The 27,108-nt window shown below is 34.5% G+C and overlaps 2 protein-coding genes across 4 annotated transcripts in view; one reads left to right on the top strand and one right to left on the bottom strand.

The window, feature by feature from the left end:
• Positions 1-14,558, top strand: Actn (alpha actinin; the record flags this gene model as incomplete). The annotated part of the gene is given in 13 exon segments (XM_072297893.1): positions 1-44; positions 2,005-2,090; positions 3,478-3,570; positions 3,999-4,229; positions 4,930-5,006; positions 5,667-5,888; positions 6,628-6,799; positions 7,442-7,678; positions 8,455-8,771; positions 9,149-9,398; positions 9,968-10,126; positions 10,643-10,821; positions 11,691-14,558. Coding segments are annotated over 12 exon segments (2,047 nt in total), but the record flags the coding sequence as incomplete, so codon positions are not given.
• Positions 14,559-21,226: 6,668 nt separating this feature from the next.
• LOC109033274 (carboxyl-terminal PDZ ligand of neuronal nitric oxide synthase protein) overlaps positions 21,227-27,108 on the bottom strand; it is a 297,183-nt gene continuing 291,301 nt past the window's right edge. For all 3 annotated transcript variants that reach the window (XM_072297894.1, XM_072297895.1, XM_019045821.2), the window contains 2 exons: positions 26,786-26,917; positions 21,227-23,514 (listed from right to left, as the gene is read on the bottom strand). In XM_072297894.1, the coding sequence (XP_072153995.1) occupies positions 22,681-23,514; positions 26,786-26,917 (966 nt within the window). In that variant the 3' untranslated portion in view covers positions 21,227-22,680. The remainder of the gene's footprint in view (positions 23,515-26,785; positions 26,918-27,108) is intronic.

Below are 27,108 nucleotides of genomic sequence, written 5' to 3'. Positions count from 1 at the left end.
CGCCGAGAAATTCCTCGACATACCCCGCATGTTGGATCCTGAAGGTTTGTTTTTTTCTTTCCTTATCTCGTTTTCTATTTTTCCACTTCTGTAGGTATTTGTAACGCATTCGGAAATCGAAAATGTTATCATACTCCAATAGGTCTCTGATGATTGTCAAATTTACATAAATGTAACCATCAACGGGTGAAGGGACCGTAGTGCTACAAATTGTAAAATTGAAATGTTGGTAGCACTGCTCTGAGGAGTTTTCATGAGTATTTGAGCCCAAAAAGCGACCCTAAGTGTCCAATATATTTTGTCCTTAAGCTCTTCCTGTCAATTTTAGGTAGTAAATTAGCATAATTGGAATGTGTGTTACAACTGACAGCACATAACTATTAAGTAAGTAAAAGCTAGTATTAAAAAAGTGCATAGAAAGTCAAAATTTCCAGTAAAGGCCCGCTTTTTGGAACTTACCACATCCCTGATATATTAATAAATCAGTAAAATGAACTGGTGCTCTGAATGATGGCCTGTGGAAATGAAATCTATTTGTCTGAAATAATTCTTCCTTAATTTTAAAATTATTGTAACCAAGAAATAGTTCTTGATAAATTTAACGTATGACTTATAACTTTTTCCTCTGTTAAAAATGAAACGTTACTCTATTTTCTTTGGATCTTGATTTGTTCATCATTTTTAACAAAGTTCAAAATTAAAATAGAACCACTATTACTTGCTAGATCTGATCAACACACCAAAGCCCGATGAGCGTGCTATCATGACCTACGTCTCTTGCTACTATCACGCTTTCCAGGGTGCTCAGCAGGTAAACTTTTGGTCATGAACGGGTTATCCTTGATTGCATTTTGGCGCTTATGAGTTTTCAAATTATTTTTTGACTGTTTGATCTAACTTTTCCCCGCTCCATTCAACTCCAGAATTAGGTCGAAGCTCAAGGATGAAAGGCGAAGTGCCAATATTTTAATCAATTTCCTTGTAGATTCACAGATAGCACACCTTTGAATCTTACTGTAATATGTACAACTACTCAGTGCATTAAAAATGGAATTAGTGAAATTTCTTTGATTGGTTTAAATCGATCAGTTGCAGTCGATTTAATTTATTTTTAAGTTTTCTTAGTCACTTTATTTCTCTAATATTTTCTTTTTTTCGTTTTCCCTTTTTCAAAATCTAACAACCTTTTTTCTCTGCTTTCTTTAACTCTCCATCAAACAACCTTTTTTCTCTGCTTTCTCTAACTCTTTATCATTATATTTGATTCTTTACCCTATTTTTCCAAACTTTTTTTTCTATCATATTCTTTTACTTCATTTTCTTTGCCTCGTAACATTTTTCTCTTTCTCTCTCTCTTTATCTGTTTTCTGCATTTTTTTCTTTCATTCTTCATATTCTCAGTCTTTAAAATTATGATTTTTTCTGTCCTGTGTTTTTTCTTATATTCTGGAACATTTCGTTCTAGAAATATAGTACCAATAAGTTTCTCTTAAAGTTTTGCAAACAAAAACCAAATGTCATGGGGGGAGGGGTGGGGAGGATTCCCCTGGGAACATATTTATACTGGATGGTAATTTGCTTACACACAAAAAAATCCCACTATTATGATTGAAAATTTCTGATTTGTAATATTTCGCCGATAATCTTAATGTACAAAGTCAGCGGCAAAAATTTGAAAGAATGACGTAACTCTGAGAAGTACATATGTGTCAAAAAATATATGGACAAGAATCATGCATTTGTAAAAGAATGCAATTGGAAATTAATTCCTGTAGAAAGTAAAAATGTACCTATACGACTGCAAGTATCCTCCCATACTCCAAGTCCTTAAGGAAGAAAATAATGAAAGTTATGAAATAACTAAATAAGCTAATAAATTGAGTTCCTCTATAAATCTGCAAGATATTTTCACGACTATAACTAAATGTGTGTGCTTGCTGCAAGCTGTGTGTTTTCAATTTGCTAAACTGCATGTTGTGATAATTTTTCACTAACGATTTGCAGATATGACTAACACTGCAATGCCTGATGAGCGAGCCATAATGACCTATGTCTCATCCTACTACCACTGCTTCTGTGGAGCTAAAAAGGTATAATTTTGAAGATTTTTAGTTTACTGTAGTTTTTTCTCTTTTGTCCGTCTAATTATTACGGCACAAAAATTTAGCAATTTTGACTGGGACCTGTAAGTTTTTATACAGGACGGTGATTCAAGAGTGAGGGCAAAGATTTTTGGAGTTGATTCTTTGTGTCAAAAGAAGACTTTGATGGAGAATAATGTATCTTCCAAAACCTAGACAGCTATAACCCACGTATCTTTGTGTCAAAAGAAGACTTTGATGGAGAATAATATATCTTCCAAAACCTAGACAGCTATAACCCACATATCGTGCAAATTTTAAGAAAATAATTGATTTTCTTACATTATGGCTACATTTATAAGTTATATTACCTACTTGCTGTTAATGGTCATTGTAAGTTTTTTCCTCATTTTTCATCTGAAAATAGAGAAACATTTTGGGAGGTATTTTAATTTTTCATAAATTATTTCATAGGTGCAAAAACTTTTAGATCACATAAATAGAGCGCGCGGGCAGTTGCTTCCAATAATGGGAAGACTGGCGTCTGTCAGTAACAGAGTTGCGACTTTTTCTCATAATTGAGGTATAAAACGTGTACTTTTCGCGAAATCATGGCAACGATATAAGAAAAGCACAAAAAGGTCATAGTTCTGAACTTTCTGAGAGAAAAAGGGTTTTCAAAATGAGGAGGCTGCTTTAAGAAAAAATGGGAAGACTTAAAACGTTTCGCATTCCTGAAGGAGATTTGACCATTTAAAAGGTTGATACTCCCCCCCCCCCCCAAAAAAAAAACCTATTTAAAGCTAGTTTTCCCCCTTCATTGTTATTAAAGTGGAGTTGGGCCTATGGCTTTGAGGGTTAGGAGTTTTGGCTCAAATATATATAAAAAAAGTCGTATTTTGCCCTGAAAAATCAACTCCTGAAATGATTGCCTTTAATTCGGAATCGCCCTGTATTCATCTCAGTTTTTGACTGCAGTTTTATTATTTATGTGCATCCACAATGTCCTCTATTAGTTACTTACAGCCTAACAGAACTATCAATATGCAATGTTCCTATCTAATTTGTCAAACAGTGGATGATTGAGCATTATCTCCTAAATTATTTTACATTTTCTGTGGTAAGTGAAGAAATTAAGTTCAGATATTTTTAATTTTTGGTGAAAGCAAATATAAAAAAGTTGAGGAAAAAAATAACTCATTTAAAGCAGATATTTTCTTGCAACTAAATGATTTTCACTTGTATTACTCAGTGAAAGAAGTTTTTACCTCGACTGAAGTATCAAATCAAAAGAATCTGTAATACCATGTGAATGGCTTGGCTGTTCAACTGAAATAATATCATAGAAATGAAAATGTCGGAATCATTGTGTTACATTTTCTTCTTTATTTTCTAGGCTGAGACTGCTGCAAACAGAATTTGCAAAGTTCTGAAAGTTAATCAAGAAAATGAACGCCTGATGGAAGAGTATGAACGCTTAGCTAGCGATGTAAGTATCAATGTACTTTCTGCGATCTCTGCACTCATCCCTGTAATTAATCAACTCTTGATGAATCTTTAAAAAGTGTTATGGAATTTGCACTTATTTTCTTGATCCTGAATACTTTATGGTCCTTCTGAAAGCTTTCACTTCAAAGTAAAAAGATAAGCCGACATTTTCAACCTGTGAAGAGGTGAAAAAATTATAAAGTTTAACCCAAGTAAAGAAATAGGTCTCTTGAAAAATATTAAGGAAAAAGAAGAAATTGGGTTAAAGAACAGTTTTGCTATGAGGCACAAAATCTCCTTTCTTTACATTTTCTAGTTCACTGGCAGTATGCACTGAGTGTCTTATATACTCATAAAGTAGCTCAGTACCCATCTTTATTATATTTGTTCCTATTTTTGGAAGAACTCTATTATTTTCTCTTTTTACAGCTCCTTGAATGGATTCGCCGCACTCTTCCTTGGCTTCAGAGTCGTCAAACAGATAATTCTTTGTCTGGAGTGCAAAAGAAGTTAGAAGAATACCGAACTTACCGACGACTTCACAAACCGCCACGAGTAGAACAAAAAGCGAAGCTTGAAACCAACTTCAACACTCTTCAAACAAAATTGCGGCTTTCAAATAGGCCTGCCTACATGCCAACCGAAGGAAAAATGGTTTCAGTAAGTATGCCTCTAATTTTGATGTTACAGTTCCTGAAATGACTCAACGCTGATAAACATTTGACAAGTTCATAATGGATAATCGTGAAATAATTGAAATTTTACATCAGGTGTATCTAAAGGTCACTGTCCCAACATATTCTTTAAAGAAAACCTCATTGTATCACATATTTCACGCATGTGACTGTTAACAAAAAAGAGACCGTAAATTGTCAGGGAATCTCTTTGTTTTTGCCTGAATATTCTTTATTATGCCTCTTTCCTAATGGTTAAAAAAAACCATTGAGTGATGCTTTCGCAACTTTTACAAGAAACCTCAGCCTCAATCGTTTATATAGTGGGGTGTTAATATGTATGTAATCCAACTGAAGACTTATTTGTTCTACTCATTGTTAGGGGTCGTTTGTAAAATACATAACGCTAATTGAGATTTTTGGATCCACCCTCCCCCTTTGTAATGCTTTTGGAGGCTCCTATCTTTTAACTCTCAAAAAAAAATAGTTTAACGCTCTTCTCAACCCCCTCTCCTAGAGAGTTTTGTAATTTATGAGTGGCTCTTTAATGACTATTCACTGGTCACTCTCCTTGAATGAGTTTCAGTTTTGAAAATCATTTTTGTGTAATGCTTCCTCATTGAAGTACCCCCATTCATGTCCCTCTATAAAAAAGATATTTTTCTCATGGTCCTTTAATTTTTCAGGATATTGCCAACGCATGGAAGGGATTGGAGACATCCGAAAAATCATTTGAGGAGTGGCTGTTAGCTGAAATGATGAGGTAAGAGTCATCCACTATCTTTTGATGATTTTCATAAGAGTCTTCTTGGAAATTCCTCCAAATTTCCTCCTTTGACCTTTTTCATTTCATTTCTTAAGTTTCATCATTAGCTCATTTTCAAGAAGCATTGTCTTTTTGTCATACACTAATGTCAGCGTTTAACTCGCTGGTTGAGTCATTGGTGCAATCTGCAGTCATCAAAAAGCCATCAATGACATACATCATTGATACAATGCAAGATATATGTCATTGTTAAACTTGTGTGTAATTTAACCGATCAGTGTTTGATAGATCAACACTCAAGTGATCAATGTGTGTTAAACTAATTGATATTAATTCACAGTTATTGGTGATATCATTTCTGACGTTTTCAGTGAAGTCATGTCATAATGGATGAGGGAAAGCCAGGGAAAAAGAATTTTTTAATTTGGAACTCGACAATTTTTAAATGCTCAGTCCTAAGTCAAAATAAATGAGTTCAGTTGCATTTGATCTAAACATGCTTTTTTTCATAATAAAGTTTAAAAAATGTGGAAGTAAACAAATATATCAGAATTTATATTTTTCATGTAATAGCATGCAAATTGAGATAAGTAGGGTGAACCTATCTGAACAAATAAGCTCTAAAAATTGCTTCATTTATGTTCCATTGTCTCGCAGGTTAGAACGTTTGGAACATCTAGCTCAGAAATTCAAGCACAAGGCAGACATCCATGAAGAATGGACAAGAGGAAAGGAAGAAATGCTCCAAAGTCAAGATTTCCGACAGTGCCGATTGAACGAACTGAAGGCTCTGAAAAAGAAACACGAAGCCTTCGAAAGTGATTTGGCCGCTCATCAAGACAGAGTCGAACAAATTGCTGCTATTGCACAAGAGCTCAAGTGAGTGTTTTCCTCATTTCTGTTCAATGTTACATCATCCATAATGCTACATTTACACACTCAAAATTATGCGCCAGATTCTGAGGCAGATACGAGATGTGATTTCATGATGGAGGGACAAAGATTCAACTGAAACAGCTGACCTGAGTTGATTTTCTGCGAAATGTCTCTTTAGATTATTTGACCCTTTGTCTAAACTGCACCCTTTGGTATTTTTGCTATTTGTCATCCGTACCTGCAAGTTACTTCATATCAATGATAATTAACACGTTGTCTACCATGCAGCTGTATCCAACTGGCATTGAAGTGCCCCCCAAGCGTCATAATGGTTGTTTTGACTAGGATGCGGTTGCACGCTTTGCTAGGCTTCCGAGAGGATAGCTGTCGTCAGAGTTGAACATGAGCTTTTGTCTCAGAATCACATGGCCCTAACTGGAGGAAGCAACCCTGAGTTTTTTTAAGTATTGGGGGGGAGGGGGCTGCAGCTCTGGGAAAAATATATACCTACCCAAAACACTATGGCAGGTTAATTATGAAAGTCAATCAAGATGAGTCATCCTGAAATAATATTATCTCCCAAAATAATTCAAAGGATTGTCACTTTTTTGTTTTAAGCGTGCCAGTAGGGCTCGCTTTTTTATTATTGTGATGCGCTATTCCTCTCTTGTTAATGATGTTGGAGGAAGAATACAACTTGTCTCAATAAGCACCTAATATATATTTCTGATTCATTTTTTAGTACACTTGAGTACCATGACAGTGTAAAGGTCAATGCAAGGTGTCAACGTATTTGCGATCAGTGGGATACTCTGGGTAATCTGACTCAGCGCAGAAGATTAGCCCTAGACGAAGCAGAAAAAGTCCTGGAAAAGATAGATATCCTACACCTAGAATTCGCCAAACGGGCTGCAGTAAGTAAACATTTTCCCTCAGGCTAATTTTTTTCATTTGAAGTACACTGAGTGGTTTGCTTGAAGCTCTTCTAATTACTTTTCCGTTTCAGTTCTCCATTTTTCTGTGGAAGAAAGATCCAAGAGATCTAATACTCTAGTCAGAGAATATGATTCTAATTTTTAACCTCTTGATCTGATGGATGAAGTGGATTGGATTTTGCAAAAAGGATCCAAGCACTTCTAAGATTGTGCAACTTGAATTCTTTGCACGAAATTACAGATATCATTAAGAAAATTAAATTTACGAAGGTAATTTTCGTCTGAAAATCATAGTTTATTGGGAGTAAAGGTAAAACTTGTTTAGATGATCAGTTTCTATTCACAAGGTGAAAAATGTTGCACAATCTTAGCGACATTGGAATGCTTGTGGTTCCTTTTTGCAAAATTCAATCCAAGTGTGCTCTTTGTAAATATATCAGGCAAATTTTTGTGGTCTTATACGATTTCAAAATTTGAATCGGAAATTTTCCATGAAATGCCAAGTGCTAACATGAATTCATCTTGTCATGTGATTTCAATCAAACTTTTTTTCTCATCTCTGTATTTTTAGTTCTATAATTTCTTAGAACATGCTTTACTCATCTGTCTTTTTTTTTGTAGCCATTCAATAACTGGCTAGATGGAACAAGAGAAGATCTCGTCGACATGTTCATTGTGCACACAATGGAAGAAATCCAGGGCCTGATCGATGCTCACAGTCAATTCAAAGCAACTCTTGGAGAAGCTGATAAGGAATATAATTCAATTGTCTCTCTCGTCAGAGAAGTTGAGTCTACAGTTCAGCAATACCAAATTTCTGGTGGATTAGAAAATCCATACACAGCTCTCACAGCCCATGTAAGACTTTTGTTTTTTTATTATTTTTCTTTTTTATATATACCATTTGTTTGGTATCATTAGCAGTCAGCAATTTAATGTACAATTTTTAAAACTTTTCAATGTGTATACCTCTTATTACAGTAAAAGTTCATTAAGTCAAAATATTAAAGGACCCTAGACAATTTTGACTTAAGTGGTTTTTCATTCTAACTGTTTTACTTGAACTTCGCAGATAATGATGATTATCGGAGATTAAAAGACGTACAGTTGTACCTCGTAGTGACGTTTCTTAAAGTTCCATTTTTTAGAAACTATATCCATTTTATGTGTCCTGGCTAGTTGTCCCTCATTCTAGTTTTCATCAACTTTTGTTTCTCTGGAAACAATGTGCTACTTTTATTTTCCCTTCCAAAACGTTTTAATGGCGTACAATTGTATTAAGTAACTTTTTCTTAGTTTAAAGAGGCATTTTGAGGCATTTCAACGAAAGAGAAAACATACTATTAATGATACTTTAATCAAAATTATAGAACCAGAATGCAAGAGCTCGCTCATCGTAAGTTGAGACAAAAGTCAAGTATTTATTCTGTCACCCTCATTAGTGGTGCCATCTGATTACGATTACATGTATTAACCTGTTGAGTGGTGCTGATTCAGAGCTGTATCTTAACGTACTGCAAGCGAGCTTTGAAAAGTCGCTTTTTTTAGGAATTGAGGAAAATAACAACATTTAAAATGTACGACTTGTGCTTTGTTAAATTGATTAGTATTTTAATCCCAAAATTTGTTAATAGGATTTAACAAAGAAATGGTCTGAAGTTCAACAACTAGTTCCTCAACGCGATTCAACGCTGCAAGCAGAATTAAGGAAGCAGCAGAACAATGAAATGCTGCGTCGTCAATTTGCTGAGAAGGCTAACCAAGTCGGACCATGGATCGAAAGGCAAATGGACGCAGTCACAGCAATTGGTATGGGTCTCCAAGGCTCGTTGGAAGACCAACTTCACCGATTGAAGGAGTATGAACAAGGAGTCTACGCTTACAAACCTCACATTGAAGAACTCGAGAAGATTCACCAGGCTGTGCAAGAAGGCATGATTTTCGAAAACAGGTACGTAAATAATCTTCGAAAATTTGGAGTTACTGTCCTTTCAACATGGATTCAATGATTATTACGTTTATCAACAATTTATTTTTTATTGAAAAAACTTGTTTTGGATCATAGACAAGTTAAGTTTTTATTTTTATAATGTAAAATTTATTTGAATAGAAAATGTTTCGGATCACATTAAGATCTATCCTTAACCATCAGCAATCTTAAGCGTATGTTCAAGTTTGTTGATGGCGGAGGATGAAGCCTAATGCACTTCAAACCGCGTTCCATTGAAGTAAATTTTAAGTGCAAGTGAGTATGCTTTAAAAAAAAAACAAATTTTAAAAAACTTTATTGATTCATATCTTTTCTCCTTTTTTTTCACCATTATCCAGGTTCACACAGTACACCATGGAAACATTGCGCGTCGGATGGGAACAGCTGTTGACTTCAATCAATCGCAATATCAACGAAGTTGAAAACCAGATCTTAACTAGAGATTCGAAAGGAATCACACAGGAGCAGCTGAACGAATTCCGCGCTAGTTTCAATCATTTTGACAAGAATAGGAGTGGCCGTTTAGCCCCTGATGAGTTCAAATCATGTCTTGTCAGTTTGGGCTACAGCATTGGAAAAGACAGACAAGTATGCTATTTTCTGTAATGTTGCTTGTATTTTTGCCATAGCTGTCAGGTGTTTAATGAGATTCAGTCTGAATCTGAAATATTCTATTAATTTTTTAAAGCTTTTAAAGTGATAGTTCTTTAATATTTTGTAATTAATTAATTCCTATGTTAAGGACAAAATTCAAATTTGACTGGAAACCGATCAAGTGTTCGTACGCCATCAGAACCAGAGTAGTCGTTAAATAATTATCATTTCAAATTTGAGAGGGGAAAAACAGAGTTGCAAAGATTAGGAAAGCCTGAAATCTTACTGATTTTGTAATTTTGAACAAATGTAACAATCAATGCACTGAACAGATTTCAATGGAATTTTAGGATCGGTCTCCTCCTGTTTATGAAAATGTTAAAACCAAAGGATTCAAAGTTACATTGCATTAATCAAAGTAGTGTTGAACTAAAGTTCATTATCTAAAGGGGTTCCCTTGGGCTTCTCTAGGGGGGTTACCTTGGTTCATTATACCCATAAATGATTTTAATGTAGTTCGAATGTTTAGTGTCTAATCCGGTGTTTGCTTTTCATCGTCATAGGGAGAAATAGATTTCCAGCGTATTTTGGCTGTTGTGGATCCCAATAGCACTGGTTACGTAACTTTCGATGCCTTCCTCGATTTCATGACACGAGAATCTACAGACACAGACACAGCGGAACAAGTCATCGATTCCTTCCGTATTCTGGCAGCCGACAAAGTAAGTACTTTTGCTTCGTTTCTCTTCTATTGTCTCGTTTGAAGATTAGTTTCATTTTAAATATGATTAACTCTTAATCTTTGTCATAACCATTTTTCAATTGATCATTTTATTGAATTAGAACTGAATTAACCCCCAAGAATAGTGTACTTAATTTATGCGGAAGTTTCATTTCCATGACAACACTTGTCATATTTGAGAAAAAGTCTTTGTGGAAAACGACTGAAGAGAGGCACGTGAAACGCTATAGCTGAGAACTAACACATCTGAGATTGGACAGATGTGTGGAACTTCTTGGTTGAATTCATATATTTACTTCATGGTTAGCTCGGTTATCGACCTACAGGTAACCCTCTTACTGTTTGACAGCACTATCAAAACATGTTTTTGAAAAGACTGGCCGTAAGGATTGTTTTTGCAGGGGCTGTTAAATTGTCATCACTCTTTAAAGCCGTAGGTGTGCATCTGTCAAAAGTAAATATGTTCTGTTCTCATTCTTTGTTGTTTTTGTTTCAGCCGTACATTTTAGCAGATGAATTACGTCGAGAACTACCACCAGATCAAGCAGAGTATTGTATTCAACGGATGCCACCTTACAAAGGACCCAACGCAGTGCCTGGAGCTCTGGACTACAACTCTTTCTCAACAGCTCTTTATGGAGAATCAGATCTGTAAAATTCTTGAATCCTATCAAGGTACTGAAACCACCGTATTTCATTCTTTCAATCACTTTGCTTCTCATTGATCGGGATACTCCTGCTCGCAAAAAATGTCAAACGTTTAGCCAAAGCTGTAGGGTGAATGATTTGTTTACTTCCCTGCAGTGAGCTTTCTGAGCTTTTGGACTGGTGCAAGTTGAATGGTAACAAGAACCATGATAGAAGAGTGAAAATCTAACTTGTTTATGAACATTGTGGTGCAAAAAACGCTGTACCGAACAAAAGGTTTATAACAAAAAATTTATACCTAACTAGAATTAAATCAGTGAGAATGAAAACACACCAACTCGAAAAATTGAAAATAATCAAGACACATAAAACTGCACAGTAGGCAAAGAAGTCAGTCTAAGAAAGAAAAAGATTCTTGGTGCTGAAAGACAAATACTTAAGGACATACTTTGAAATTCCAAGTTGTAAAAGATGCCCTAACTTCAATGACCTTCAGGAAAATTGACTGTCCTCGATTAAAATTGAGCATTTTCAAGTTACCGAGTTGGTGTGTTTTCGGTCTCACTGACTCAGTTATGATTATCTGAAATTAAAGTTTTAAAAATAGAGCTTTGAAAATCAATGATATGAAGTTTTAAACTTTTTACGTTTGGTCCTCTAAATTCTCAAGTTTAAATGCATATGTTTTCTTCTCTAGTTCAAAAATGAACTAAATTGGTTGTACCTTTTTTGAGGTACCAAACAGAGGTTTTCAGGTAAAACATGAGTACAGATTTTTTTACGTATCTTAAAGGAAATCAATGTCCTGAAATCTTAGTCTTCGGTCTTCAAGGTAACTGGTCCCTCGAATGATCACTGCTATAAGTATACTAATGTATTTCTTCCTTCTGTTCCAGCTTTAATTTCGAAAAATCTCTATGAAGCAACCAAAGAAGCAATCACTGGTTTGAAGATCATCCCCTGCTAACCGAGCATAAGTTTACATTAATCATAATTCCTTTGCTTGATGTGGAGAGTTGCGGTTATTTTCAGACCACATCGTAATTATTGTATTAATTTTTTTTCACATTATCTTTTCTCCCACAAACATGTATTTTCATCATTGATGATTTTTTTAGGGAAGTCCAATCTTAACAACCTTTGCTCTTCTTTTTTTTAAAATTATATTTTGGTATTAAGGTCTATTTTATCAGTCATTTGCTCAAAAGCCCATTTTATACAATTAAAGTTTTGTTATAAATGAAAAGCTCCGGAAGCTGTAAGAAACCAAGTAAATCATCCATCTCGCATGCTGAACATTTGTATTTTAGATTTTTTTGTGAAAGAAATATGCATGCATTTATTTTATTTAATTTTTGTATTTGATCATTGTTGTCTAGTGTGTAAAACTAATTTTAATCATGGTTTTATCCCCCTCAGAAACAATTTTTATTGCATGATTAACTCCTGTCCTTGATACGACCCGAAGGCTCGTATCACCGATCAGCTGATTAAAATTTTTGAGAGTCTATTTTACCAAGTATATTTTTAAGAAAATTATCTGATCAATATTCTTAATAAAAAATTTGAATGGTTAAAATCATTTGTAAGGAAATATCCATTCATAAATTTCAATTATTTTTATACTTAGTTAAGAGGCTTATCATCGCTTTAATGCCCTTATCTTATATAAGTAGTACTCTGCAGAAAGCAGTGGACTCAGAATTTGAATATTGATACTTGCAATATCTTGTAAAAAAAAAATTTCAATGCAAAATTAGCAGTACACATATTCTTAATTTTATGCACTGAAAACGTTGTTTGTTGAGTTGTATTAATTTTCACAACCATTTCTCTAATCATCGATTTCTGCTTTTTATTTAGTACTGTTGGGGTATTCAAGGTTTGAATTTTTCATCTCCTCTCATTTTTACAAATTTACTTTCAATCATTATTCTCAAATATATTTTCTCGGCAAGTGTATGTGCGTTTTATGATTGGGAAAACTTTAAATGAATCAGAAAATCGAAAATCATTAATCATATTTTAAGAATTATTGAAATGAAGGGTTAAAATTTAATGTGAGAAAACTGAACAACTCTTCCGATTGATCGCAATTTTACCAATTGGTTGTTGGTCCTACTTAGAAAGTTTTATCGCATTAATAATAAGTCTTTGAACCAAAGTATTTTTTATCTTTAAACTAATCAAAAGTACCTATTTATCGTGGCGGTGCTCCCACTCGTGCAAGCTAATTTATATTTATTTTTCCCCCTTTTTTTCACCTTCAGTTACTTTTGTATCAGTGAGTGATCTTAATATCCATCCTTCCATTCTGCGGTTACCGATATCAGTTGCTGGTCTTATGACAAGTAATATGCCGTCTTCAAAATGAATTGTGCTGTCGCTCATCACTTTTCTGGATTCTTTGCCATACTAAAGTGATAATTTTCAATGTCGCTAATAATTTGATAGGGATTTCACCCTTTAATGTGAACGAGCTAATCTCTGATTTTTTATTAGGATCAATGATTGGTCAATCATTCATCTCCTAACTTCTCGTTTTGTACGTAAATGTATCTTCTTCCCGGGCGAAATTAAATTTCAGCTCCAATGTAATCCTGCTCTATCCTTAGGTGTATCTACTAAAAATTATTGGTTTTATTTTTATGGTCTAATTATCCGTGCCAAAAGTTTACCTGAGCTATCTAGTTTTGTTATTATTTATGTTTTTGACTGTAAATAATTTATTTATTTTATCTCTCTCTCTCTTTCTTCTTTCATTTTGATTTTCTTTTTTCCCCTCTATCCTTTCAACTCACTTTCTTTTGCCCTTTTGACATACGATTGTCTCATCGTTGTTCATTCAACTTCATTATCTAATTTATTTACTTTCTCCATCACCTTCTTGATTTTTTGCTTGAACAAGCAAAAAAAATGAGTCATGTACATCTTTTATAGTTCTTGATTTTCATCTGATAAACTTGCTCTAGTACTTTTTTCTTTTCTTTCATTTTTAATCTGAAATCTCATTCAGTGTAAAGTACAGAACATCATGTAAATATAGCTGATTTGGAAAAGAGCAGTAATGAAACATACAGCTTTAAGAAGCAAAAAAACTTCAGGGTGGGCATGTATGTGTGTCTCTTACAAAAAGTATACAAGGCTTGAAACTTGAAAAAACAAATGAGAACTGAATCACGAGAATTAAAGTGAAAAAGAACACCAACTGATAGTAACGAAATGATACAGTGAAACATTAATTTGGAAATCCATTGATTATGGTAAACTCTTAAGAATTTTATCCAATTTTATTTCAATAATTTTGAATGTGTATTTATTTATTTATTTAATATTTATTCGCCTTTGTCATGTATATTTACTTTTGTAATAGTCCATCTTTCCTTCTGATCATTTCAATCAGAGATGGATTTCTCTATTGTTCCTGCGTCCAAAAAAATACGCGTCCTGCGTAATGAAATACATAACTGAAGCTTTCAGAATAGAACTTCAGCAAGTTTTCCTTGATTCTGCAAGGAGAACAGCTCGGTCTGTTCCGTTGGTTTTTTTTTTTTAAATCTTAATACAAGGATTCAAGGAATGATATAGTCTCATTTCCCTTTTTTCATAAGCATTATACAATTGAATGTCGAAGGAATTCTGCTCCAAGAACCAACTCTGCATAAGTATTTTTATTATAAATTATTTTCTGATAATTTTATCATTTTCCGTAGTCTATTTTGGAATTGTTTTGTGTATAAATTACATAAACATACAATGTAAAACTGGAGTTCTTCTTATCTTTGTCATAACCCTTCATGAACTTTGATCAAGAAATTTCAAACCATTATATTAAATTAATGGTGTTTCATGTCATAATGAAGAAACATGGGTTGCGGTACCATGTCATTAAGGTACCATGAGGTATCCGATGGGTTTCTTCATTATTCGCAAACTGAAATTTTTAATAGCATTCAAAGCAGCTAAAGTAAGTTTGGGAGAGCAGAAAGTTATTGTTAATTTTTTAGAAAGCAAGAAGAATGACACTGGAAATCTTTCGAGGTAGCTCAACACACTTTATTCACTTTAAAAGCCGGATTGCAAAGTTGTAAATATTGCAACCCAAAAAATACCTTAGAATGACTCATAAGAGCTTAAGAGAGGACATGTAGTCATAGCGGAGATGGTGAGCACGAAGTAAAGTTCCTGGTAAACGGCGGAGGGTGTATAGCCCTAGAAAATTTAAGTTTTAGGGCACATTGCATCAGCCATCCGGTGCACAGATAAAAAGATATTAAATAAATGTGATGGTGCGTCTGATCGTATACAAGCATCAGCTTGTAAGGCCTAGCATGCTCGACAAGTTGGAACTTAGAATGAGACCGAAGAAATAAGAGGGAAAAGGATTAACGAAAAATCCTTCTTATGGAGAATTTTGAAGTAAATGTTGTGTAATGGTGTCTAGTGCCTAGAATAACCAGAAAAAAGGACAATAGTGTCAGAAAAAATCACCTATTTTTGCCTTTATTGAATGTGTTTGATTTTTTGAACAACATATTGGTCGTTTTTGGGTTTAGAAGTGGCGATTTTTAACCAACTCGCAAAGTGCCAAATGCTAAGTAGTTATTCAGAAATTTTGTCATGGAAATTAGGGAATTTCATTCTGTAGCAACCCTTTCTTTAGTTGGGCTGTAGCTTGAATGTTGAAATTTATGTTGGCACGACAAGAATCGAAAATCGATATAATACACGGTACATTTGGGGCTATGTCTTGTTTTATCTTGCCAACATAGCCAGTTAAAAGTTTCAACAATCAGACTGCAGGTTAGTATAGTATGGAATGGGAGGGACAAAAAAATACAAGAGTTAGCTCATGATAACTTTATTATCTTTTTGATTTCAAAACAATATCTTTAAGCGACAGAATTGTGTTTTGCTTCTTGGTGGGAACTTTTCTCTTCTTTGGAAATATTTATTTTTGAAAATAAATGAGTAAGTTCCACCATCCAAGAAAATATTTGAACTTCTACTTGTTAAGCATTTTTCTACCATAAAAATGCAACCGAGAAATAAGAATTTAAAGTGTTCATGAAATAAAAAAAAAAGTTACTTAGATACAAAGAAAATTACAAAATACTTCTGATAATAACTTTCATGCTTGTAAAAAAATAATACAACATTTTGTTCACAAATGTGTTCTTCCTTACTAAGTGTAAAACACCTAACAGGAATTAAATCACCGTACAAGATACTATAAAATTACACAGCAGTCTTTTAAAGTAAATTTTTGTAAGAAAATATTAAATGATAGAAATCATACTTGTTCATTCTTTTTTATTTATTTTTGTAAAAAAAAGGAGGGTTGATTCTAAAACAGCTCTGATTACTAACATAAAAATCTATAAAAATGAAGTAAAGAAAAATCGAGAAAAGAGGTTGGCGTTCATAAAAATTCTGTAATTTTTACAAATAAAAGAGAATGATTCTTCATACTTCCTGGTTCCTACTTTGAGGAGAAAATGACTGCCGAAAAATAAGAAGGGTCTGGATCTGATAAATTTTAAGGAGCCAATGTTTGAGAAATCGGAAAATATCAGAATGATTGAGGTATCAATGAAAGCATGTTACTTATTTGAGTTAATCACTGGAATTTTTTCCCTTGAATAGACCGATTCACTGGCTACAGTATTGCAGTTCCAATGGTTTAATCGCAAACAGACATATTACTTTGTTGTAAAAGGTGATAAATTGTGTCTAATTGTTTCTTGCAATTGAAATGTCTCGTGTTTAGTAAGTCCTTAACTGATTAATGACTTGTTAAAGACAAAATTTAATTAATTAACACAATTAAGTCTCACAGACTTTAAATATGAGGTCATGTTCCATTGCTTCGATGAGAACCATTCGCAAGAATTGTGTAACCACTGTGTCAGTCTATACCAACAGGAAGAAAGGATAGAATTTTTTAAGACTTTCAATAGACTTTCTTTCAATGGGTAGGCTCCAGTTGGTGAATGTTACTAGAAAAAAAGCTTCAGGAGGCTTTAAGGATTGAAAAAAAAAAATCACTAATAAGTATACATATTGTGCAAGTTAAGAGCGCAAAAACTCACACTAAAAAATTAATTGAAGGAATAAACTTAGGCTAACTATAAGTAAAAAAAATACTTACATATATACATATAAAATGATTTTTTTCAAAACTCGGGGAAGGAATGATAATCATGTGATTTATACTTCAACTGTTGCTTTATCATGAAAAGACAGCTGAATAAAGATTTATTATCTTCATCGAAATTTTGAAAGCATTTTCTCCTAGACTTCAAAATTTGATCTCCCTATCAAGGTGAGATGGAAAAGTCATTTTTGAATACACGTCCAAAAATACAGAAACTAAAATTCGATTTTATGAAAACATCTGCAGAATCTTGCATATGATCACTGATACAAACATTGCTGAACTCGATGAGTTTCTTCGGTTCTTAAAAGACAACTATGAACACAGTCTTTTTCCTAGTATAAAAGTAAGTCAAAGTTACAAGATTCACGTATAGAGTTCTTCGAATAAGTTCTTGAGCTCTGGATGGATGATTGAGAAAAGATTTAACAAAATATTGTGATTGTTTCACTTCCTTTCCTCACAATTTGGCACTTCAAGTGGGGGTCTTAGTAAAGAGAGCAGGCACAAATTAAGCAGGGATGCAGAAAATGCTGAATGTCTAAGAAAGCAAGGAGAATAGGTTAAGTCGTAGCCATTTTCAAAATTTTAAGCATTACTTATTTCTAGTTTTTAGGAATAATCTCTGGGTGTTTCTTAAGTAGTTTACTCCTCATCTCCGATATTATAATGTGAATGAGAAAAATTGTGGAGCTTTCTCTAAGAATTCAAAAAAAAACTTGAAAGGAAAACATTTTCTGCACCCCTGAAATTAAGTAGGTCACTAAACAGTGAAAACTGATTAGGGATACATGAAACATTTGAGGTGATTCCACAGCATTTCAGAGAACGATCTGATAGTTGATCAATCAGTTCATAATTTCTGAATATTAGGACATTTCTTAAGAATTTCGGAGGACCACATCATGCATGAGTGCGTCAGGTATTGGTATGCAACAATGAGCGAAAGTCACCAGGAACCTCCGAATATTGAGTTAGTTTGAACAGTTTTTCTGTATTTTTTATGGTCAAATTGTGGGCAATAATACCTGACACATCATAGTGCAGTGTGATGTGATGCTCTAAAATTTTTATGAAAAGTGCCAGAATCCAAAAATGATTAATTCATGGATCGACTATCAAATCACTCTCCAAAGTGCATAAGAACCTCCTTAAAATTTAGAATTAGCACCGTATTGCCTCCAAAACAGGGCAACAGTTTCATAGGTCAGTAAAAACCTTTAAAATCTTTTAAAAGGTTACTTGCTAAAATATAATTTGATTCATTTTCGATGAAAGTTGAAAATGAACTTGCATTGATCTGCTGATTAATCAAATCTTGCAGCTTTACAAACAATTGAAGAAATTATTCTCTCCACAAAAATAATGTTGCAATATGTCTCAAGGGTCCTAAAATGTTGTTACCTTGCCTTTTTTTAAACCGAAAAGTTTTTTCCTTTTTTTATGAGACAGTCGGTCGGAAAGGACTGCCAAGACCTGCTCTTCATTTTCAGGTTCGGTGAAGTCCACGAATCCACTTTCTGGGCGAGAGAGCGGCTGTAATGCTTCAAACCATCGGGCAACTTTAGAGCCTGGGCTCATCTGAAAATATTAAACAATTGTATCCAACGATTAGAACACATCAATAGGAAGAGAGTATTAAAAATCAAATTTATGCGGAGAACTAACTTGTTTAACTCATTACCTATTTGGGTGTCATGCTAAACATTTGTAGAATTAAAACTTAGAACATTGAGAAGGTACTCGGGCATTGAGATCCTCATAAGACTTTTTGCCCTGCAAAATGAGTTTCAGGAAATTATTGAATGAAGATCAACCTGCAGGCCAATGGCTAAAATTTTATCTCGTAAGATGAAATAAGATAAGACGAAGCTATGTAGAATGAAGTTCCAAGATTGATCAGTTACGTTTTTTATTACATTCAATTTTTTTAGTCCTCCCAGAGGGAGGAAGCCCTTGAGGGGGAACTATAAGTTCATGAGATGGATGATGGGTCGATTGTCCACTCTGAGAAGGCTGATAATAGTTTAATGATTGTGTATCCGACACGATAAAGGCGTGGTAAGGAAGTTAGTGATAGCCAAACACCGAAGTCTATTTCAGGTTTGTATTTCAAGTCTCATGGCCTCAGACAATATTCTGACAGTCTGTCTGCTGCTCCGTTCCATGGTCAGGATTTTCATGCAGAATGCGTTGTCGCACTATATACTTGTGACAATTTCCATACAAATTTTTCACAAAACTTCACAAGTTACGGTACATACTTTAATAGAATACTTGAGTGAACCTGATCACAGTTGAGCATTTTAGCTCTCCGCTTAGTGCAGGCACTAATACTCATCAGAATTCATACTTGTTACGCTGATGAAAATTTTTGGAACTTTTTGGCATTGATTTCTTCGTAATGTGAACCCACCACTATTCTACCATCCTGTTATATAATAGCATTTTGTTGGGGGTTTTTTGTCCTCTCTTGTCTTACATATAAGTAAGAGATAAAAAATGGTTTACCTAATCATTCTGACAAAAATGATTCTCTAATGATCCTGACAAAAACTCTCAAGTACCTATACCTTTAGCTTTGTAATAAAATGTGGATAATCTTCCAGTTTTTTAAAACCAAAGGGAGAGAAAATATTATTTACCTATATTTTAAGAAGTAAAAAAGTCAATTCCCACATCCAAACACAAATTGATAAAAATCTTACCCGAAGCTGGTGGAGATGCTAACTTGGCGGTAGTGCATCAGCAAAGCTCATCCGATAGGAGACCACATGCCGCAATAGGTGACCACAACCGTAGAATGTTTAATAAAGTAGGTAGAGGTGAAATTTATACAAAGCTGTTGTGCTGAATGAGGAGAACCGTAGATAGTTAGTGCGATGCGCATGTAATGATACCCGCTGACAGCCCAAGTGATGAATAAAATATTTTAAGCATGCAAGAGTGTAAGTGGGATTAAATAGAAAAAATAGATTTACAGAAAGAAGCTTTTGTGGACGATTCAATTGTAAACGCGAAAGAAAAAATTGTTGGGAAGGAGAAAAAAAGCGGCCCATAGGTACGCAACAGAAATTCAGCTGCCTGCAGAATACTTAGAATCTTCTGGTATTTGTAGGCACTGAGTCGCAGCTGATTATGATAGAAAGATACTATCTTTCAGGATCAGGTCAAAAGAATGTGCAGCAACATTTTCATCAAAGCTTTCAGTTAACAAAGAAAAGTGGAGGCTGAGGATTTGGTGAAAGATAAAATTGAAATACTTGTGATAGATTGGGTTTTTTGTCTGAAATCGTGAGCTCTTGGCGAGGTAGATACCATAAAAGCTTATAATCTAAATTGAGGAGAAGTCTTAAAATCTCAAATTAGACTGAGGATTCTCCTCTGTTCTATTTTGAGAAAGCTCAATTTCAGGGGCTTCTCCGGTGTCACCGAAGAACCCCAAGGACGTAGCTTTTTCCGTTGAGTACTGCTATCAATTGAAAAACCATTTCATTGGCAAACAGTGACATGGCTTGCTTTGCGATATATCGATTGATCTGCCATTTAAACCTATGGAAAAGGATTAATAAACAGGGTGTTCGCAGCAAATACCTTGACGATCCATACTATACCATAGCTTCAAATGGGGAAATATCGATTTATCGATCATTCACGCCTCGCCACTGTTGGCAAAAGAGAATGTGATCAACATGAAAAAGCCCAGTCTTTCTGTTTCTGAGTTGAGAGTTAGAGGCCTTGATAAAAAAGGATGCACAGAAAGCTCACTCTTGTCCAATTTACGAAACATTAGAGGCTCAGCTATTATTGATAATTGGACGCTTTTCTTCACGAATTATACATGAAACAAGCAAAAATGAATGATGTCCTGTTTGCGTTCACTATATACAATCAGACAAATTTAAAAATATGTTTTTGAACAAAATTTCAAGTATCTGATGTCACACCTAGAGAAATAGTTAAAAGCAGACCAACTTTCAACCTTTTATTCCATTTTGCAAACGAGAGAAGTTCTACTCAAATTAGCATCAATAAACAGATTTATGGTTGATCTCAATTTTTTTTGCCGTCAAACAAACAGCTGAAAAAGCAGTTACAGTGAGCAGTTTTATCATGAAAAAGACATAAAATTATTGCTCATGATTATGTGCTATAGGTACATATTTATTGATGCGCTCTTTGATCATCTTTCTGTTACTGATTGTTGGAGATGACTATGAAAAAATCCAAAGTTTGAACATTTGATTTTTGCAGGACACAAAATTGAAAAGCCTGTTAGATATAAAAACAGATTTTTTTTATTTTTTCTAACTTTCTTCTTTATATATAAAAATACATTTGTCGTTGCAATAGAAATAACTTAACTAAAAGTATGACTGTACATAAGATGATTTAAGTTTACAGAGGAAAATAAACAAAATAAGTAAGTTAGGTACTTCAAAATAGAGCTACAGTCAAACGAGTAGGTTTGTCAAAATAGGAATTTAAGTCGACGGTAGCACTTAAAATTCTCTGCAAAATTCTTTGCCTGATAACAAGACTTTACTGAAAAACAAGGTTCAGTTAGATCAACTCATGGCGTAAAAACGTATTTAAACTCCAATGGAAATTTGAAAAATTTGATATATTTAGAAAACTAATAGTTGGTGATAAAAGGGAGGGGGGGGGGGGGGTCAAAATTGAGAATATCATACAAGATTTGGAAATTGGTTGTTTACAGAAGGAACCTTTTTCTCGTTCGCTGGGTGGCACTTATTAAGGGTATGTTTTCTTTGTTGGTTACAGACCCTCCTCAGCTTCGAAAGGATACTAAGAGATCTTCTGACAATAGTTTTCTTGACTTATTAAAATGGTACCTATTTTTAGACTAATTTGATTACAAGAGGGACCAAACGAATTTAAAATAAGGGAGAAAAAAGGTTTTTTTTTTCATGAACAGGAATAACTTTCAAAAGTGCTTTTGATTATAGATCACTTAAAATCACTAAAAGCTCAAATACGTAGTAACAATGTACAAAAATAACAATACTTTCAAGATTTTGAGCACCAACGTTTCCAGGATTCAACAATGAAATTATAGTATAACAACAAATAAATACCAGATAGAATTGATTGTTTTTCTTTCTGATAAGATGGGCACTAATTTTTTGAAAGTTTTAAAAATAGGTAATACTTACTTGACTGAATTCTTTTGGAGAGTTTACAACCTGAATAATTTTTCATTCTGAGTAGAAAATTTGAGGTCCACTTTATCATCTGATGAATTGTTTTGACTCTGCTTTTTTTTTTCTTTCTTATTTATAAAATTATTGATCCTATCTTACAGTATTATTGAATTTGAATCGTTTGAATACTTATTTTTGAGGGAACCAGCACTCAATTACAAGTGCATACATTATTGATCTTAAAATTTGATGAAATTTAATTACATCAGGCAATCCTACATTTCTGATCACTCACAGGAGTTTAAAAGGAACAATTCAAAAACTTCATCTTTATGTAGACGAGGGGAGAGGGAAGTAAAATTACAAGAGAACTACCTCTTTCCTTTTCACAAATGGCAGTCAATTAAAATAAAACATACTTAGGCACTAATAAAAAATATTGAGAACAAGAGTAATTTTTCCAGGGGATTAATCCTGTCAAAGAGGAACAAAGTGTTGCCAACTGTTAACAACTGAAGTAACTTTGCGAAAAAAGTTTGTTCGGAGCAACGGGGAAAGTAAAGGTCATTTAGTGGTATGTCGAGCCCACATAGTTCTTTGAACCTGTGACATTAATTCACTTCTATTAGGTACTTTTTCACTGGTGGACCTGGTAATAAAAGGACCATTCGGAACATTTGTCCTTTTTCTGCTACTTGCGCTTTCTGGTTCACGGCCAGAAACCCTCAGGGATGCCATTGCTGATGCAAGCAAACCTTGCTGTTTCTTAGTAGGGGTTGCTGGCTGTTTTCCATTCCTTTTATTGACAGTGGATGGTGGATCCAGCTTAGATACAGCCGGTTTTGGAATTGGCTCTGGTTTACTCTCATCATCACTGACGGCAACAATAACTCTAACTCGCCCATCATTGTCTGTGGTTGTTAATGTTCCGCTTTGCGATAAGGGTTTGATCAGCTCAGCAGGTTCCTCATCCTGTTTAATGCAACTTTCTGAGTTGGACTTATGAGTGAGGATGGGAGATCCGGAATAAGAAGATGCCTGTGAGATTCGGAAATTAGGAGTGGAAATGGAGGGCTGTGGAGTAGCTTGAGGCACAAGACCGGCCTGTTGAAATAAATTAGATGGATAGGGCGGAGGACGAGAACTTAAACTTTGAAGCCTTTGTAGCAGCTGCGTTTGGAACTGCTGCTCAGACGTAGGGGTGAAACCAAAATTGAACATTGAAGGAAGCATAGTTTGATGAGGTGGAGATTGTGGGAGGAAATTTGGTGGAAGGCTTCTGCTGTCGATGAGCGGAGTTTGTTGGTTCGCTAGGTGGCGTAGAGCTTCCAGGTCTTGATAATCTGGCAAAAACATCGAGTTGGAAGATGGAGTTTGAGCATCGTTCAGAAGTGATCCCTATTCATCCCAGAAACAAAATAGTTTCATGAAAATCAGACAGGCAATGTAGAGTTGAGAAACGCACAGGTTTTTGACAATAAAAATCAATCAATTCCAGAGAAATGATCGGTTAGAAAGGTGCTATGCATTAAAAAATAAGAAGTAGGTACTAAGCTAAAAGAACGACATTACATTCATTACGGTCAACCACAAAATTAAATTCATTACACTCAATCACAAAGCGAATACAAGACATCTAAAATTTAAAATGTCAGTGCTCAATCAAAATTTACAAACAAAACTAGGGCTTCACAGATAAAATCACAAGGAAATAGTTCATTAATTAAGATTTCAAAACAGGCACGGTTGTTAGGAAAAAATTAAACTTACAAACAATAAGTAATTCAGAAAAATCAACAGGTCAGTGAGTAAGTTTGGTATCAAAACCATAAATAAAGATGATAAAAACAATTACAACTACAAAAAAAAGCTTTGATGTTGGAATTCTGATATGGTAGCAATACGTTGCAATAATTTAAGTGCACGTAAGTGCATATACCTAGTTGACATCAACGGCTGAAGTTAAGAATAGCAAGGCTCTATTGCAGTGTTTTAAAATTTCCGCATGTTATTGACTTTTTTGTTTTTTTTCACAAGCAAACTGTGAAACAGTTCGACCTGATTTTTTGTTGTTTGCTCCCTACATACCAAACAGAATTCTGGAAAAAATTTAAGATAAACGTATGGAGGTTTTCTTTAAAAAAAAAGAATGTGAATATACATTAGAGACATCACAAATGGAGATATGCACTTTTTGGCAATAGCTATCCATATTTTTTATGATTAAGAAATCAAAAACAAGCGGTGCCTTATTCACTTGCTCAATGCTTGATAACTACACTTCATGGTCATTTTATTTCTTCAAAACCAAAACAGAAGAAAGAAAAGTTTACTTTATTAGACAAAATTTGAAACCAGGAACAAAACTAATCATGATTAAAAATTAAGTAAAACTTTGTCTTAAGGGAAACAAAAAAATCTGTATAAATTATCCAAAGAGAGGTAGGGAACGTGACGTTTCAAAATAAAAAAATAATAAAAATAGATCATCTTTTTCTGGGAAACATTTGAACTCAAAATTGTATAAGTTGATTGCTAGCGTCTACAGCGTTATGTACAAAATCCTTTGAAAAGACCTGCAATTAGAACCAAGAGGTAAAAAGTGTAAAAATAAAACATAAATAAACAAAAATCAAAAACACACTTTCAATTTACAAAAATTATATGAGGCAGATATAAGGAGATAACTAAACAGGAACGGTGAAATTCGTGCATTGAATGAGTTTGTGAACAACTGTGTGACCGACTCAAAATGTTTTCTGCAGGTCTATCAGCTTATGGTAGACTTTTATTTTGAATGACATATGGAATATCTAATTGCGCAAGGTGAGAGGTGCACGATCATGCATGGATGAAAAATGATTATATACATTAAAATGATTGATGGAGTATTATTTGATGCCTTTTTCTAGCATGCACACTGCCCTGAGGTATGCATTGTTAGGAAAGCAAAATATATGAAAATGTTATTAAAAAAGCAAGAAGAAGCATTAGGCAAAGACTGCAATGGAGGAGAGACAACATCTGGATTTATGATTAATAATTATAATTTCCCACAAAATTCTGACTGAATTAATGCCGGACTGAGTTATATCACTGTTTTTGCGATTGCAGTACCACACACAAGTATTCGTTACTAATTTCAAATATTTTTGCCACCATTCCACCATTTTTGAAAAAGGAAATCAACCAACACTATTCATTTTATTTTGATTTTTCTCTAAATTTTTTTTTATTCTCTATAGTGATTATTTTTAAAAGAATGTGCCTTTTTATTTCAAAAATTCAAAAATAAAACAGAAATGTTTAAAAACTACTATTAAGTTTTCAAAAGCCTATGGTCAATATTTAGTGTAAGAAAGGATGTACTGTATAAATAACTGAATAGATATTTTGTTTTCCCACACACATTGGAAAGGGCTTCAAAGACGAAAAATCTCATCAGTTTGGAGCGAAAACTAACATTCACTACGTAAAAAGGGAAGTCTCCCTGTTCGAGCCCACTGTGGCTCTCCCTTGTTCCACCGTCCACGCCTCAACCGCGCGCTTTCTCCGCCCCCGCGCAGGGAACCGACTGTGCGCCGACGAGAGGGATCCCTCCAGCTTTTCATCCCTGACCACCAGAGTTCGGGGTCTCATTTACATGCCCGTTCCCTTGTTTTTTCTACGTTTTGAAAAGATAGGGGTTCGGCCAGTTCTCTGGTGAAATCAGATGCTCTCGACTTTGCCCTCGTCGCGCCCTAGTCGGAGCTCTCATTCCCATCCTTTCCATCCCGTGCACGCACGTTTACTGCTGCACACGCCCTTGCTCGCACGTCTACTGCAGCTTCCTATCCTTGTGCTCGCACGTGTACTGCAGCACCCTGTCCTTGTGCTCGCACGTATACTGCAGCGCACCTCCTCCTATGTGCACGCACGACTAATGCTGCGCCTCCATCCTTCACCTGTCCCTCAACGTCTTTCCCTCTGACATGAGGATTCAAGTGTTATAGCCCTATGTATGTTGTATTTGTCGTGTATTTTCCCTGTGTAAAGTGTACATATTGTTGAGAAATAAAGATTAGAACTTTAAGATTAAGATCTCCTGATGATGATCCATGTCGTGGGCTCGTAGCGGCAAATCGACTTTCTGAAGGAATCTTACATATCTTGGTTCTAGTCACAGCTCCTATTTCTCTGCTGGTCCCTCGCGCTCCCGCCCATTTTCCCTACGGTAAAACTGTCAAGAATAAAAAATTTTGTCTTCAATTTGGATGACTTTCACAGTCATAAAATTTGGGATGATCAAGATGAAATGCTGATGTGTTAGTAAATCTGTTTCTGCTTTTGAATGACTATACCTACCTACTTGAAAAAATAAATCTACCTTTGAACTTAACCAAAGCATAAATCTCTTCAATAAATGATTATCTGCATTTATGATGATAAAAAAAGGAAAAGAGGCAAAAGAGACACAGTGAACTTCCAGTTCTGATTTTTTAACAATAATCAGATCGTTTGGGTTGGTTGCTTTAAAAAGGTAAGAATTTTTTTCTCTTCACCAGCAAGACTATGCTGGAAGGAGACTCTTCATAGACCCATCATTAGGTTAACCCAAGGTTTTTAATTCAGGTGCAGCTGAGGGAAAGGAAAGGATTTTTTGAAATAGAAACGAGTTAGTGGTACTAACCTGTGGTATATTTGAAATATTTTGAGGAGAATTTTGGAAACCCGATCTTTCTTGTAACTGCAAGAGAGCTACTAAGGTTGCTATGTGCTCCAGGAGCTCCTTGTTGTTCGCCAAAAGCTGATGTTCCCGAGCCTGGAAAAATCAAACAGAGAAGTTTACATTTTAGATTCAAGTGAATTGTCGATTTGTGAAAGAAAAAGTTGGAGTTTGCTGTAGAAGAGGAAAAAATACCGAGCTATGGAGGAGAAAAAAAGTTTTCAAAATATTTTAAGGTTCGCAAAAAATGATCGATAGCCAACTAAAAAAAAAATGAATATAAAACA

This window comes from Bemisia tabaci, chromosome 3, assembly GCF_918797505.1.
Source record: "Bemisia tabaci chromosome 3, PGI_BMITA_v3".
NCBI classification, from domain to species: Eukaryota; Metazoa; Arthropoda; class Insecta; order Hemiptera; family Aleyrodidae; genus Bemisia; species Bemisia tabaci.
This window is presented reverse-complemented; position numbering and strand designations above follow the sequence as displayed.